This window comes from Pseudochaenichthys georgianus, chromosome 12 (assembly GCF_902827115.2).
Source record: "Pseudochaenichthys georgianus chromosome 12, fPseGeo1.2, whole genome shotgun sequence".
NCBI classification, from domain to species: Eukaryota; Metazoa; Chordata; class Actinopteri; order Perciformes; family Channichthyidae; genus Pseudochaenichthys; species Pseudochaenichthys georgianus.
In genome coordinates this window covers 21,587,053-21,603,947 of record NC_047514.1, presented here as the reverse complement: position 1 = coordinate 21,603,947, position 16,895 = coordinate 21,587,053, and the positions used below count along the sequence as shown (strand labels likewise).

General features: G+C 37.8%; 2 protein-coding genes across 2 annotated transcripts; both read right to left on the bottom strand.

Moving 5' to 3' along the window:
* Positions 1-993: 993 nt before the first annotated feature.
* f2rl1.1 (coagulation factor II (thrombin) receptor-like 1, tandem duplicate 1) lies at positions 994-8,075 on the bottom strand. The gene is made up of 2 exons (XM_034096237.1): positions 7,864-8,075; positions 994-2,893 (listed from the first exon to the last, which is right to left on the bottom strand). Exons 1-2 carry the CDS (start codon positions 7,946-7,948, stop codon positions 1,830-1,832), a joined length of 1,149 nt encoding a protein of 382 aa, XP_033952128.1. The 5' UTR covers positions 7,949-8,075; the 3' UTR covers positions 994-1,829.
* A 960-nt stretch (positions 8,076-9,035) lies between these two features.
* Positions 9,036-12,571, bottom strand: LOC117456307 (proteinase-activated receptor 1-like). Its single transcript, XM_034096140.2, has 2 exons — positions 12,369-12,571; positions 9,036-11,150 (listed from the first exon to the last, which is right to left on the bottom strand). The coding sequence occupies exons 1-2, from the start codon at positions 12,442-12,444 to the stop codon at positions 9,892-9,894; spliced, it is 1,335 nt and encodes a 444-aa protein (XP_033952031.1). The 5' UTR covers positions 12,445-12,571; the 3' UTR covers positions 9,036-9,891.
* Positions 12,572-16,895: the final 4,324 nt, after the last annotated feature.

Sequence of the window (16,895 nt, the reverse complement as noted above, 5' to 3'; positions counted from 1 at the left end):
GACTATGTAAAAAAAACAAGTATGTTGTGGGAGTGTTAACGTTAGACTGTTGACTTCTGTGGTTTAGAAAAGTTTTTTCTGTGTTCTCTATTTTTAATGGGTATGTACAGTCGACTCTAGTGATGTTTTTATTGGCTTGGCATTGTTAACAGGATATTTTCTTTAATTAATTTGTACATTTTGTGAACATTCTACGTCATTTGAATCTTGAATCACAGCAGATATTGATTTTTTACAACTGAGACATGTGACAATTTTTTTCTTAAGTTAATGATATTAAAACATACAAAATATTCAAAAAATATCTGTCACAATGGGATCTGAAACAGTCATTCATCCGACCAAAAGTCCAAAAGGTTGTATTCCCTCTTTGAGGGAAAGCAACACATCAAATTGTAACCATCAAAATCATAAAATAAAATAATTATAAGAACGTGTTTCATGAAGATATTTTAGATATAATGGACACATTTATGAATGTTGTTACACTAAATAGCCTCTGTTTTGGACTCTTTACAGACCACCATTGTCATGTGATGTGACTGTTGTCTATAACCTTCGTTATATATTATAAACTACACTGAATCTAACAAGAAACCATGTAAAAATATGTAACTGTGGCAAGTTAACTCCTTTAACAATCTGAACAGCTGCATTCTGTAAAGGCCGGGGTTGAACACAGAGATGCATACATGTTTACAAGAAACTATTTCAACACAACATTTTAAAATCGGATAAATTTATAAAAGGTATGATTCACCTCTCAGAAACCTTTGTGCACCATTCTCCTACATGTGAGGGCTTGATAAAATACCTTTTTCCAGTTTAGAACACCTAAACATCGAATTATTTGTTTCACAATTTAATAAACCTATCCTATTATTGGGCAGAGTGAGACATTTTGCTAGTGACTGACAACATCATGAGCTATGAATTTCTAATTAATTTATACTCTCACAATATATTAGGACTTTTAGAAGACTGTGACAATAAACAGTGAGTTTACAGCAAAAGGTTAAATTCAAACATTGTTTTGAAAAAAGGAACATGTAGCTTAACCTTTACAGTTGCCTGCCTGACAATAAAGGCAGAGGAAATGTAACCAAGTACAAATTGTACAAAGGACAAAACTGCCTCTTGCAAAACATCCACTGTCATAACAACACTACCTTTAAGTTAGAGGTACTCACATCTCCTGACAGACTGGAACTGGATACAAAAACATGCCGTCACTAACATTATAATGTAACTCTGGCAGGCAAAGAAAAATACTTCAAGATATTTGTAAATAAAATGTCATACTTTTTTTCTTTAATACCTTCTAAAAGTTCAGAAATACCCGTTCAAGACTTTTCAGGGTCTACAGAAAGTACTAATGAAAGACACCTTTTTAAAAACTTTTATTGACAAACTTTAACAATTAAACAACTTGTAATGGATACTTTAAAAACACATATAGATGAATACATGTTTCAGGCTTGTATCATACAAGATGCAAAATGTAAGGTCTCTGCCAAAGACAGCAAATGCATTTCAATTAACAGCCTGGTCTAAAATATCACACACATTTACAACAAAATACCAAAGTTTAATGTTGTAAGTCCCATTGAAATCAAATAAAACTGCAGATGAATACATCAGGAAAGTGCTAAGATATAAAAACATTTAAATATATTTACAAAATTAGAAATAACCGAAGCAGTAACTTAGACAGCTCAGAGCTTCTAGGATTTCTTTGACACAGATGACTCCAAAGTTTTTTCCCAAAGAAATCCATGTTAGTTTATACCTGAGGAAAGTTAATAATGAAGAATTTGAAAAACAATTCACTAGCACTCGGTGCTCTGAGTCGGATTGTTCCCTGAACTAGACGTGTAAGTGTTGTTCTTCTTGGAGTATTTGAGGGCACTGAAGGAGACCCTCATCCTCTCCACTGTCCTCTCACTCCTGCAGAGGAACGTGTTCTTCACATGGTCCCTGAAGTCCTCTGAGATGAAGTAATAAATAAAAGGGTCGAAGCAGCTGTTGAGACTCGCCAAGCACAGCGTGGTGATGTAAAACCCGTACAGGTTGTTGTTAGCCTCTCCCAACAGGAGAATGTAGTGCACCAGCAGCATGATGTTACTGGGGGTGAAGCATACTAAAAACATCACCAGCACCGTGACGATCAACACCACAGCCTTCCTGCGCTTCTTGGCGATGGCAGGGTCTGCCATGCTGTTCCTCAAAGCCCTGAGAATCAGGACGTAGGATATGATGATCACGATGGTGGGAGCGACAAATCCAAGAGTTCCCATTGTCAGGAAGTAGCCTGCAGCGATTTTCTTCTGACTGGGCCTGATGACGTCATGGCAGGTGTAGATATCGAGGTTGGTGACACGCACCTCTTGGTCGTACAGGTACAGAGGGATGGTGATGAGCCACACCAACAACCAGATGGTGACGGAGATGCCGATGGCTAGACGGTTGTCCTTCTGGCGCTGGGACAGCGGGTGGACCACGGCCCAGTAACGCTGAACACTGATACAGGCGATGAAGGTGATGGAGCAGTACATGTTGCCGTAGAAAAAGGCCACCATCACTTTGCACAACCCTTCTCCGTAGATCCAGTTGTTGCTGTTGAAGTGGTACGCTATCTTTAGGGGGACCCAGATAATGAAGAGCAGGTCAGACACAGCCAGGTTGGCCATGTAGATGGAGGACGGGTGCTTTGTCTTGGTCCGGAAGAGGAACACCCAAATTGCCAAGGCGTTGGTGGGCAGCCCCACAGCAAACACGATGATGTAGATGATGGGGAGGAAGACCGTGGTGAGGTTGCTGCTCAAGGCTTTTCGGGCTTGGGGGCTGACCCACACCCCGTCGTTGGTCTCTGTACCAGTGAAGCTTCTTTCGTCTGAGTCACAACATCATATGAAAACAGATAAAGACAGAAGTAAAACCGGTTAACAATACCTGAAGAAACATACTATGAATTTAACTACATGTAAACTGGAAGAAGTATTCAAATCCTTTAGTTAAAAATGACACGAGGGTACCACAAGCACACTTCGAAAATGCTCCACTAAAAGTAAAGGTTCTGCATTTAAAACTTTACTTGATTAAAAGTTTGTAAGTAGTTTCTGCAACAACAACAAGAAAAAAATAGATCACTTCCAGTTTTATTAGGTTGCATATCCATTTTTACTGAATTAGATGTTGAAGGTTGTGCTTCCTTTAAACTCCTATGTATAATGTTGTGTAGTTTAAAACAATGTATCAAATTGCGTAAGATATTCATATATTTGTAGCTTCGCTGTCATGTGACAACCCTGTCTCCTAAAATTTACGTTCCCACAGAACTAAACTGCATTCTCAATTACGTTTAGCTACGTATTTACTCCCACGTTACGTTTGTTATGAACGTATCTCAAATACGTTTATTTTCTACATATCTTCTAAAAACATGTTTTCTCCCAGGTTACGTTCCTTATGAACGTATCTGAAATACGTTTATTTTCTACATATCTTTGCCATTTATTGTCTTGCTTATAATAATGATAATAGTCATTTATAAATATCATTTTAGAGCACACCTTTGAAATCGACAATCGGGCTCGATATATGGTTAAATTAAAATCAGTAGGCGAGGCTGTAATTTCGCCAGCTGTTACTCTCTCATGTGCGAGGCAGAACATAATAGTTTTAACATGCCAAAAAGCTGCTGTGTCGTTCATTGCACCTCAAACATTAAAACAAATCCAGAGTTACGTGTTTCTGTACTTCCTCTAAGAAGAAAGGACAGTAACAGAAGAGCTCTGTGGCTTCAGGCTTGATCGCCGTTCAAATGACAGCGTTGGTTTCCCCAAAAGTGGGCGGGGCTGTAAAGTGAAGTAGATTTTACTGTCATCTATTATTCAAAACCATTCTATTTATTCTAACGTATTACATGCCAGTGTTTTATCTTTTTATTTATTTGTTTTTATTTTAAATCGTATAATGTCGGACTTTTTTTGTCGTCTTTGAGGAAAAGAAATGGGGTTTAGAGATTCAAAATACTGAAATCTGTATTTTTTAAAATCTCTTCCTTCTAATTTGTTATTCTTTTCTAAATAACACACTGTTATTTACTCAACAATAGCACACAATTATCCTTGTTTTTATTTATTCGTTTAATTCTATAATCTTGGGCATTTTAGCATGCTTTTTAGCCGTAAATAAAGTCACCAGAGACAGACGGGACATTTCGAGATTTAGGATGGCCCAAGACACTACACTACCCATAATCCCCAGCTATCGTTTGGGACTACAGTCCCGTTGACAAACCCCGTGATGTTGCGCCAAGGTTACGCCGAGCGTCAAGCTCTTTGAAATGGAACGAAACCACGGCAGACTATTCAAAACTGGACTCGAACGCCCCACCAGAACTACACATGCTGGCTATTGTGTTTCGCAACATGTTCTCTATGGCACGTCTCTACTGGGAATTGTAGTTTTAAAAGACGTTTTTCCCAAATGTAGAAGTTGACAGTATTAAACTGTGTACAGCTCTGGAGGTTTAGGCGATAGGAAACACATTGGTGTGTACACATTTAAAACATGTAATTACTAAATGGGTGAAAATCGCTTGTATCCATAATGGGCAGCATTAATATATACCCACACGACAGCTCATTGTTACTTTGTTATTCTACTCCACTACAATTCAGAGGTTAACCTGGTATTTTTACTCCACTACATTTAGTTTAGTTACTTTGCAGATTCTGATTAATGATGTGGAATATAAACAACCCTTAAAGCAGACTTTAGTTACACCTGAATACAATTCAGGGAAGGTGATTGTCAAGTGCCAACAATCAGGAGAGATATTTGATAGTTGGTGCTTGAGAAGACTAAACATTTATCTGCAGATCTTTATAAAGTATATTCATTACTCGTTATTCTCTACTAATAGTTAATTAAAAATGGCTATTTTGCATATCCCTTTCAAGATTTCAAGGTTTTCTAAGGTGTATTGATCTTATACACAACTTGGGTCGCAGGTTCCTCAACAGACATCTATCAATATGTGTGTACTGTATACCTCCACCATTAAACTGTCATATTCTGCACATTTCTTATTCTATCTACATACATAAGAGTATAATTAATGTGTATAATATCATTTAAAATAAGTGTTTCAACATAGTTAACATTGCAGGAAAGCAATATGTTAGACGTTAAGTACTTTGTCAGGCTTAATATTCATCTGTAGATAGATACCCCCAGAGCTTTTTTCTTGTTTAAAAGAAGATCTTAACCTAAAGTATTTTTTAATGTGTTAATAAAGGTTCATTCGTTTTTCTGTTTGCACATCCTCCTATTAATATCTTTGTACATCCAGCACTAAACTGTTTTATTGTAGAGATCACTTAGTATCTTCTTGACTTTTTATATTCTATATTTCTATCATTGACCTTCTACTTTCCCCCTATGAAAGTATGTACTCTTAATATTGTTTTGATCAAATAAGATTATTCAACAAAAATAATTCAATAACATGCTTTAACCACTAGGCGGTGCACACAAGGTACACACAGCATACTAATAATAACTTTGTATTATTAGTGTAGACACTTATGTATAACATCTGAAGATGTGTAGTTTTATTCATGTTTTTACATAATTTTACAGGATATTGCTATACTATTTCTCTTGTTTTACTTCTACACATTAATATCTGATTTGTAAAACATCACAGACAGAAAGGCATAGGCTATCCGTCATTTAATAGTAAGCTATTGAAATTGTGATTCCATAGATGTGTCTCCCATCACCAAAATCCCCTGACTATTCTCTCAACTCAGTATTTAGATTCTTATATTCAAAGAAAATCAGTAATATCTTTAAAAACTACAAGTCCTTTTTTATCAGCTGTGCACCGTTATGGTGTAAATATAACCAATATACCAAATGGATCAAATATAAAAGTCAGCCGAATTACTATTGATACTGCAAGGAGACGTATTGTGTGAAAAGAAATTGAAGATGTTGTTTAATTGTTGATATATTTATGATCCACGTCAAGTATTCAGTTTTGGCAGCAGTTCTCCTGTTTGTCTCTCTCTATAAATAAAGAATTACGGCAGATGTGTAATATTTAATGCAGCTGAACCGTGTATTACAATGCCGTTATGTGATGACTTCCAAAGAGAAAAGCAAGCACACTCTGAATTAGGTATTATTTTATTTTTCGTTGTCGGATATCATATCTCCATATCATATCAACACCATATCCCAGCGTGCATTGCGGCTAAAACATCCAATCAAAAAGCTTCAAGCTGAGGATCTTGGGTAATCAGTTTAGTGGGTTTGTGGTGTGTATCGCTCAAAATGTCCCGTCTGTTTCCGGTGACTTTATTTACGGCTAAAAAGCCCAAGATTATAGAATTAAATGAATAAATAAAAACAAGGATAATTGTGTGTTATTGTTGAGTAAATAACAGTGTGTTATTTAGAAAAGAATAATAAATTAGAAGGAAAAGATTTAAAAAAATACAGATTTCAGTATTTTGAGGCTCTGAGCCCCATTTCTTTTCCTCACAGACGGAAAAAAAGTCAGACATTATACGATTTAAAATAAAAACAAATAAATAAAAGATAAAACACTGGCATGTAATTTACGTTAGAATAAATAGAATGGTTTTGAATAATAGAGAGTAAATCTACTTCACTTTACAGCCCCGCCCACTTTTGGGGAAACCAGCGCTGTCATTTGAACGGCGATCAAGCCTGAAGTCACAGAGCTCTTCTGATACTGTCCTTTCTTCTTAGAGGAAGTACAGAAACACGTAACTCTGGATTTGTTTTAATGTTTGAGGTGCAATAAACGACACAGCAGCTTTTTGGCATGTTAAAACTATTATGTTCTGCCTCGCTCATGAGAGTAACAGCTGGCGAAATTACAGCCTCGCCTACTGATTTTAATTTAACCATATATCGAGCCCGATTGTCGATTTCAAAGGTGTGCTCTAAAATGATATTTATAAATAACTAATTATCATTATTATAAGCAAGACAATAAATGGCAAAGATATGTAGAAAATAAACGTATTTAAGTTACATTCATAACTAACGTAACGTGGGAGAAAATACGTTTCTAGAAGATATGTAGAAAATAAACGTATTTGAGATACGTTCATAACTAACGTAACGTGGGAGAAAATACGTTTCTAGCTAAACGTAATTGAGAATGCAGTTTAGTTCTGTGGGAACGTAATTTTTAGGAGACAGGGTTGCATGTGAGCCCTGTAAAGTCCGCTTTTAATGAGGCCAGACAGGCAGCCATGTTTTTAGCTTTGTGATGATAATTCAAGTTTAAGAAGATGCTCAAAATGGTTATTAAAAAATAAATGGTTATACTTAGATTAATTAAGAAGTTGGGAAGTGTTTCTAAAACTTTTAAAAAAGGAACACTAAATCCTTTAGTGTACAATAAACATTAAGAAATCCCAAAGTTTCACTGGACAGAAAAATAATAAAGAAACTAGTTACAAAATGAAGTGAAGTATAAAGCAATATTTAATGTAACTTAAAAAAGGACTTGAGTATATGTATTTATTTTACAACGAGACTCAGTTTCTTTCAGCTGTTTGGTCGATTCTCTACATTACAATTTGGGTTTCCAGCACGAGTCATCCGGTTTAACAACGTTCTACTTTGCATATACTTTTGTTATAGAGTAATATCAGACTGGTTTTGAATGCCTAACCAAGCCTAAGGTCAATCAGGGCCTGTTGCCGACAAATGCAGGTTAGTAAAACACTTTCTGATCGCTAATCTTATCGGAGTTAATTGTTTGAATATAATAAAAACAACAGAGATGGAAATAAACGGATGGATTTTTACCTGGCTCTGAAAGGCAGGTCTGCAGGCAGCACAAAAGGAGGAACAGGTGAAACCATTGCGTGCTAACAGCCATGACTGCACACATAGAAGGGAGTAGTGTCCGCAGGTGTGGCTCTGTATGTCGATGTCTTTACTGCCATCCCTTCTTCATACCTGTTTTGACACCTGCGTGATGTCACTCAGTCACGTGATTTCACGTAGCGTATCGTGATCGTGACACGGAACAGAGATAGGGCGGGCGGAAGTAGAGTGATGCCGGTTTATCAGGTCATGTGCCACACACACTATAATAATATCTAGTATGGTGTTAAAATAACTTTGATATTAAGCAGCTCATTGTACCTTTATTTAATGCATCTGGTTAGGTGTTATTTATGAACATTTGGTGCTTATTGCCCTCCTATCAAGACCCTGATTAGATATGTGCAATATTACAATATTCTAATATAATAGAGAGTGGTTGCATTTTATTAATTACATTTACTAAACTGCTGTACTCAGGTACAATGTTGAGCACTTGAAGACTTGCAATGTTATGCTACTTTCAACTCCTTCCAATATTGTACTTTGTTCAACTATTATTGAGTAATGTAATATACAAGTCTGAAATTGGACATTCTGCAAAACAGGAATTTTGCTATTAGTACTTTGACTATATTTTTGTATTTACTTTGGATGTTTTACTTGAGTATGGCTTTGAATGCAGTATTTCTACGTGTTTTACAAGTATTTTTACATTGAGCATTTTTACTTTTACTCAATAATGTTAGCATCACCTTTGAAACGCAAAGATGATTCATCTCCTAAAGTATGATATAATTAATGTCTTATTCAGACCTACTTCTGTGTTCTACTGCTTTACATGTGAACATAATGAAGAATGCAGAACAGAACTTGCGGTACATGTACAAATACACACATGGGTACGTGTGTTTTGCTATGCTTTTGTTTGAACTGCTGGCTGTCCCCTAGTTTCTTTCTTTATTAGACTAGTCTGTCAATTCATTCCTTCATATTGAATAAGCAGTAATTTAACCTCAGGTCCCATTGAGATTAAATCATCATTTTCAAGGGTGTCCTGGCCAAGATAGATAGCTGCACAGGATACAAACTTATACTTGTACTTATTTAAAAATGTAAAATAGTTAAATATAACATCCCAACAGAAAAAGTGGTGTTTTAGCTTGTATTGAAATATTCAAGAAGTTTTATTCAGTCAGTATTCCTTTACACTATCACAGGACTGTGCTAAAACAGATACACAGTGAAAAGGTTATCCTTCAGGTTACATTTTATTAACAGTGTAGTAGCGCTGCCTGCTGGAGAAGAATGACAATGATGTGAAATGACTGCTTTACATATAAACTACTCAAATGTTTGACCCGCAGAGAGCATGCCTAATACTGTTGGATTTCTTTAAAACACATGATGATATAACATATTCATTCAGAGACCAAAAGTGGTACACAAAAAGTTGTAAATATATTTATATTTAAAAGAAAGACATGATTACGAAAGCTTTTTCGTGCTTGAAAACAAGCTTTTCACTAGACAAAAAAAGAATAGTTGTTTCCTTCCATTATTAACAATGTTTGCAGCTTATACACTCATAAGCTCTTACACATACAGTGCAAAAGTAAAAACATTTCATAGTATTAAATGTTCAGCAGAGTTATCTTATTCCAACTTCCTTCCTTTTTTAAGGCTATACTTCATAGTATCAACTGTTCAGCAGAATAGTTTTTATCTAGTCGGAACTTCCTTCCTTTTCTGAGGCTACTGAATTCAAAAGGCGCATAGAATGTCATTGCACATTTGTTGTTATGAAACCAAGACTTTAAGTCATTTCTGTTGGCTTGAGGTTCAGTTCTCTTCCCTTTATAATAATAATAAGAATACATACAGTAAACCCCACAGACTAACTTGTGCTTGCTGTTTGCCAATACATGGACTTCATAGTCAAATACTGTTTTAAACAGGTAGGAGTCAGTTAAGTCACTTCAATGAAGTCTGCTCAATGTGAGTCCATCAGACGAGCAGCTTCTTGTATTGGCTGTGGAGGTTCGCTTGGAAAGAGTCCATTTTGGTGCTCTGAGTGCTTATTTTAGAGCTGTCTGCACTGCTGGATTTGAGAATTGTCCTGGAGCTGGATCTGCATGAATTGGATGAAGACTGACTGCTGCTGCTGCCCTCTGTGATCTTCTGACACCTTAGCGCGCTGGAAAGTTGTCGCTGGCATTGGGATGATCCAAAGTAGTAGACCATAGGATCCAGGAGGCAGTTGAGACTCCCGAGACACATAAACACCAGATAGACTGCGTAGGAGCCATCGGGGGCCTCCTGGCTTTGATCGACACCCTCGTTAAACTGCAGGTAGTGCGCCAACAGAAGACAGTTTGTGGGGGTGAAGCACAGCACAAACATCACCAGCACGGTTAAAGCCATCACCACTGCTCTTGATCTTCTGCGTGAGCGTCCTGGAGCCCCACGCGGGACTCTGCTCAGCGCCCAGATCACCCGAGCATAGGACACCACGGTGATGAGCAGAGGCAGGAAGAAGAGGACGCAGCAGAGGGTGATGAAGTAGATCTTGTAGTGCCCGATGAGCTCATCGACGAGTTGGACATCATGGCAGGTGATGATGTCCAACTCTCTGAGGTGATAGGTCTGGTCGGAGAGGACGAGTGGCACAGATCCAGCCAGGGACAGTATCCACATGCAGACACAGGCATAGTTTGCATTCCTCGGCCTTCTCCAAGACAGGGAGTCAATGGGATAGACGACAGCGACCAGCCGGTCCACGCTGATGCAAGCTATGAGGAGAACAGAGCAATACATGTTCCAGTAAAACGCTGCAGTGACCACACGGCACATGAGCCCGCCGAATATCCAGTTGTTGCCACCGAAGTGGTAGGAGATCTTGAAGGGGAGCAGCACGGCGAAGAGCAGGTCAGCACAGGCCAGGTTCAGCATGTAGATGGCTGCCGGTTTCTTAGGGCGGATCCTCCGAGCGAAGGCCAGCACCGCACAGATGTTGATGGGAACGCTGATGAGGCAGACCAGCGTGTAGAAGGACGGGATGAGGATGGTGGACACGGGGCCCGTTAGAAACAGCCGCGCCTCCTCTGAGATCCTCCTGGAGACATTGATATTAGGAATCCAAACTTTTCTAGAGCCATTGAGTTGGACATCACCACCTTCACCATCGTCATCCATCTGTATCGGTTCATCTGTGGCTAAAGGGTTGAAGACGGAAAAGGTCCTCAAATGGTCGTCCATTAAATGATCTGGAGAAAGAAAGAAATGCTGGTTTATTATGGGTATAAACTGGACGTATTTATGGAGCTAGTGCTACATACTTACATACTACATTTATAACATTTAGTTTATTAATCACAGAAAAACAATTGTAATAGACATCCATTGTATTACTCAATTATTGTTATAAGCACTTTTCTAATAAAAAAAAATGCCGATAATTAACTGGTTCCTGATATGGCAATATTGTTTTTTTTCTTCTTTTGATATATTAAAATGAATATATTATCTGAATATCACAAAACAATCAATTTGAGTATTTCAACTGGGCCCTGGGAAATGATGGTGAATTGTAGACAATATTATCAATGTAGGAGTATGATCAGCAGCTTTATTGATGATTGAAATAATAGATATTGTAGTTTCAGCCGTAAATCAATTAGCCATTTGTTAGAGAAATGTATTTAAAAAAGAATAATGAAAAAATATTATTTAGATTAATGGTTTCAGTAATATTTTAAAGATTTATTTATTTTATTTAATCGTTTATTTGGCAGGGACAATGCACAGTGATGAACACTTAAAACATTCAAATGTATCAAGCGTAACAGTGTCAGATTTAGCTTTGAGCTAATTTCCACCCCCAGTCCCTCACTAAGATCAAATCTGAATATATGTTGGGTTGTGTGGAGTTTGGTTGACAAACAACAACATTTGAAGGCAACACCTTGGGCTCTGGGAAGAATTGTTGGCATTTCCCCCACACTTATTTAGACCTTTCATATACGTCGACAAATCAATCGAAACTTAACATTGTTTTTATTTTATTTACTCGTTATTTCCGCCCTGTTTTATACAGGACTACAATTCAAAGTTATTTTAATTCCCAAAGTTCAAGGTGACGTCATTAAATGCCTTGTTTTGTTTGACCAAATGTACAAAACCCAAAGATGTTCAATTTTAAATTATGTTTTGAAAAGCAAAGCAACAAAACCTCATATTTGATTAATTGAGAAGTTGGAACCAAAGACAGGTTAATACTGGATACCACCAAAAATAATTACTGAAACATTAACGTTAACAGCTGATTTAGTACACTATTCTTTAAACACTACCTTATTATACAGTAAATCATACACTTTATACCAAGATGTATTGTTGTACAAAGTATATAGCCCACATCATTCAATCTGTCCTATTAAATACGCTGCTTTAAATGAATCAAAAGTGAATGAAAGTCCTCTTACCGCTCTTGGCTGCAGCCGAGGCAGCACAGGCTCCGACCAGAAGCAACAGCAACGTTTTTGGACACATTGAAAACATGTTGCTGCTGAGAAAATGAAGCCTCAAAAACAGGAGATAAAATATTGAATGTCGGTAATCTGCGTTTAGGTGTTTCTCTTGCCTCCTCCGGTGTGTTTCTGCGGCTCCTCAGCACCAGAGAGTGACACGAGCTGCGACCCGCCCACAGTCCGCAGGGTCTTCAGCAGAGACATTCCTCTGCTATGAGGTCAGCTTCCCACACAGCAGCAGACACATCCACAAGGCAATTATCCAAATGAGTTGACCCATAACAAAGACCAACCATTTGCTTTGAATTGGGAACCTTTTTGCCTTTATCTTTTGTGTTTTAATGCCATGGAAACCAGTGTGGCTGCAGAAAATAACAACACAATGGATTCTTGAGAATTCATCCAGTCACTCTTCATTTATGTAATCCGATGTTGCCACAAAAAGATAATTAATTACGGTTATAATGAGGTATTTACTATTAAATTGCATTTTTCAAAACGTTAAAGTGGATAAGTGCTTCACAATAAGAGCATCATATAAGCAGCATAACTAACTACAAAAAGAAAACATCAACAACAACAAAAAGGCAACGAAGTGAATTTTTTTTTTGATTTTATTCCAACAAATTCTCTGTCTTCATCTTAAATCACAATCACAATCAAGTGTATTGCTTTACAGGGGATTTGCTTTGGTGTCTGGCGGGGAACAAGCCCTGATCTGAGAACATCCAATGCAAATCCAAACCATGCTTAACAAAATAAAGACTTACAATTAAACACTTTAATTCCAAAATATACTGTTAACTAGTTAGTACATTTTGGGTAAAAAGACAATCTAATGCAATGTTCCTGTAGATTTACATGTATGTGTGTCTATACTTAGCAGAGGTGTTAGTAGTGTTGTTGGGGGCATCAGTGACTCTCCACCTGTGTGAGTACGTTTTCTTAGTTGAATTACACTTTACTGTTTTATGTAAAGTTTAGAAAGTGTTTTGCATTAAAACTCAGGTTTACTACACATAAAAAGACATCTATTAGAAAATAGTAAGCTAGCAGGAACTGAATTGGGCTCACACCAGGATAAAAGTATGTAGCTATTGTATCGATATGATTTCCATGGTGTTGTTTCTGAGTATCAGAATACAGAGCTGAAGTAATTTGTTAAAATCTGTGTGAGATCCAAACATCCACCCACACACTTTCAAGGGACGAAGGATGACAGCATGTCTGAGGAGAATCCCTGGAGATGCTAAAGAAGGCCTACTTCCTGTTCGCAGCCATACTTCAAATTAGATAAACAGTACGTCACAGAAAAAGCCATTTTTAGAGCACATACTATTTGTGGATGATGAGCACAGTTTGTTCGATCCTTTGTGATTATTTTTCTTACAACAAAACATTCCTTTAGAATGTATGTATCACAGTGATCACCACTTTGAACAGAAACCAGCTGTGGCGTTTTTTCCGTTGTTAGACTTAAACTATTTGTTTACTTGCTTATGTAAATGTTCAGTCTCGAATGGCCTCTTCTCCAGCAAAACACACATGGGAACTATTTACATGTTAGCAAATGGCAAGATAGTTCCCACTGCTTCTGGTACAGATGAAACAAGCTGAAGTCATGCAAGCATACCTTCAGAGAAATGTGGGACAGAGAAAGTGTGTATTGAAACTTTACATCAGTAAAGTGGAACTTCTGTGTGAACTATTCATATCTTAAACCTCACTGTAACTTTTTATTCATGTACTTTTTATTACCTGATCATTGATTCTCAACCTGGTGTCGAGTGATATTTCACCGACACAGGAGAGAACGTCAATACAGGCACCGTTTTGGTTTCAAACCCCTGGTTCGCGGAAAGGATACCAAAAAAGTCCTAGAAAGACACAGGTAAACTTAGCTAAAGTACTTTTAAATGGTTGTGTGTCAAACTAGAGGCCTTGGAGAAAATAGTTTGTGGGTCAAACTAGAAGCCAGTTTTAATAGTTTCGGGAAAAACTAAAGGATCTTATAGTTCGAGGGTGGACTATAGGGTACATTTTCTTAGTTTTACTAAAACTATTGTGAGCTTTATAGTAGGATACAAGGTACGACTATTTTATAGTGGGTTACTAGGTACGACAATGGGTATTTTCTTAGTTTTGGGGAACACTTTGACAGTCTTTTAATGTTTCTTTTATTATCTTTTCTTTTTAATGACTGTTTTTAAATGCCTTTGTCTGAATGTCTTTCATTTTTGTAGAGCACCTTGAATTGCCTTGTGTTGAAAGGTGCTATATAAATAAACGTTCCTTGCCTATTAGAAATGAAGAGAAATGTGCTGGGTACTTTCTCTGAGAGGCCAATGACGGGGCAGGATGGGGTGGGATTCGTCTGACTCACTCATCCTGAGCTTTGTATCCACCGGGACTTGATATCTGAGCTCACAGACAAACAGACTAAACCCATTTCCTCCCAAAAATATTTGTCACAATGATCTGTTCTCATTTTTTCAAACAGCTTCTGTAAAGCACAGACGGCACAGTTAACTCCAATTGAGGTATCAGATTATTTTATGCTTGTCTAACTATACGTTTTCTTTTAATGCTTGTTTATATGGAGTTTAGTTCTCCAGTTTTGGACATGAGCTTATTCACTTACTAAGAGATGAGGAGATGGTTACCATTGTTGTGTCTGTTATATGTGAAGCTCGGGCCAAGAGCTGATTAACTTAACTTCTCATCTGTAAATATGGAGGAACTGTCAGCCTTTCAAGCCCAAAAATAGAAAACATATACCAGCACCTCTAAAGAACACTGATTAGCACGCTATATCCTTCCTGTCGTCCGTCCAAGAGTTTGCAAGGCCTATACGTCAAGACACGATCAAGCCACCGATCCAAGCCTTTGACTGCAGGAAATAGTCTGACGTACTGTATATAAGTCCCATAACCAGTAACTTGCTGTTGTTATTCTCTCCTTTTTGTGCAGATTAGTGACCTTTGAAGGTCCTGGTATAGATGTTGTTGTATAGACCGGTTAGCTGTTGTCAGTCTAAATGCTAAACTAAGTTAAGCAAACTAAGTGCTTGCTGTAGCTTCATGAGATAAAAGATTCATGTACACAAACTGTTATCAATCTTCTTATTTACACATCAAGCACTTATTGAGCAAAACCATTTATTTAGAGACATATTTGTGTCCATCTAACAAATATAACTGTTTTAGCTCTGCTGTTGGACTCATCCGAGAAAGATATTATACTTTACAGCTGCTACATATTCCATTATTTCTCTTTAAATGTAATAATAATGTGTTTCTTATGCACTAGTACTTAATGATTGTTTTAACAAAGCACTTTGAGTTGCTTTTTTGTTGAAATATGCCATATAAATAAACTTGCCTCGCCCCGCCTATATTTGACCAGCTGGTAGCTAAACTGTTTTCAGGAGTTTGAAGCTGGGCAGGAAGTGTACCGTGCTTATCTGAGTTTGTTCTTAAAGCCTTAGATAGCCATAAACAACGCTATGGGAGCTGTGGGAGTAAACCAAAACAGTAGAGCAATACAAAACCAAAACAATTAGACCTCCGTAGAGCAGAGGGCATGCTGGCTGATAAGATCTAAATGCATCACCCTAAACAACCCTGTTTGTATAGAAATATTCATGATAGCCATTTTGTATTATTTCATGAGAGAGTGCAGCTGGACATGGTGTCCACTTTGGAGGATATGTGTTGTTCGTGCAGCCTGCTGCGTCTGGGCCGGTCTAAACTAACATGAGAGCATTCCGGCTCAGAGGAGGAGGCAGGATACAGGCTGTGGGAGATTAGGTCCAAAGTGAAGTCAGTGGCAAAGCTCCAGGCTTGTGTGATTCCTGTTGTTTACTGTCTTCTCTTTGGCACACTGTATTGCTCTCTGGGCATCGTCCAGTCCAAACGGGCTCTGACTTCAACAATAGGGTGGTACAGTGCTGGGGAAAAGGACATACAAAAACACAGAGGTGAACAATGAGGCAAGCACAGAGGATGTTATGCCAAGGCAAAGTTGAACCTCTCAGTGGGTCAACAGGAATCCTTAAATCCACAAAATCTATGGCTGACGTAAATGTTATTTTTCTTTAATACATTCCTTAGAAGAAATGAAAACACAAAGACATTCAGCAGACAGGGAGAGTGAGAGAAAGAGAGCGAGGTATTCTGACTTTGAGTTTACCATCTGTTTCATATCCAAAACAGCTGTCAGGTTTATGATGCTTTAGTGTGTGTGTGTGTGTGTGTGTGTGTGTGTGTGTGTGTGTGTGTGTGTGTGTGTGTGTGTGTGTGTGTGTGTGTGTGTGTGTGTGTGTGTGTGTGTGTGTGTGTGTCTGTGTGTGTGTGTGTGTGTGTGTGTGTGTGTGTGTGTGTGTGTGTGTGTGTGTGTGTGTGTGTGTGTGTGTGTGTGTGTGTGTGTGTGTGTGTGTGTGTGTGTGTGTGTGTGTGTGTGTGTGTGTGTGTGTGTGTGTGT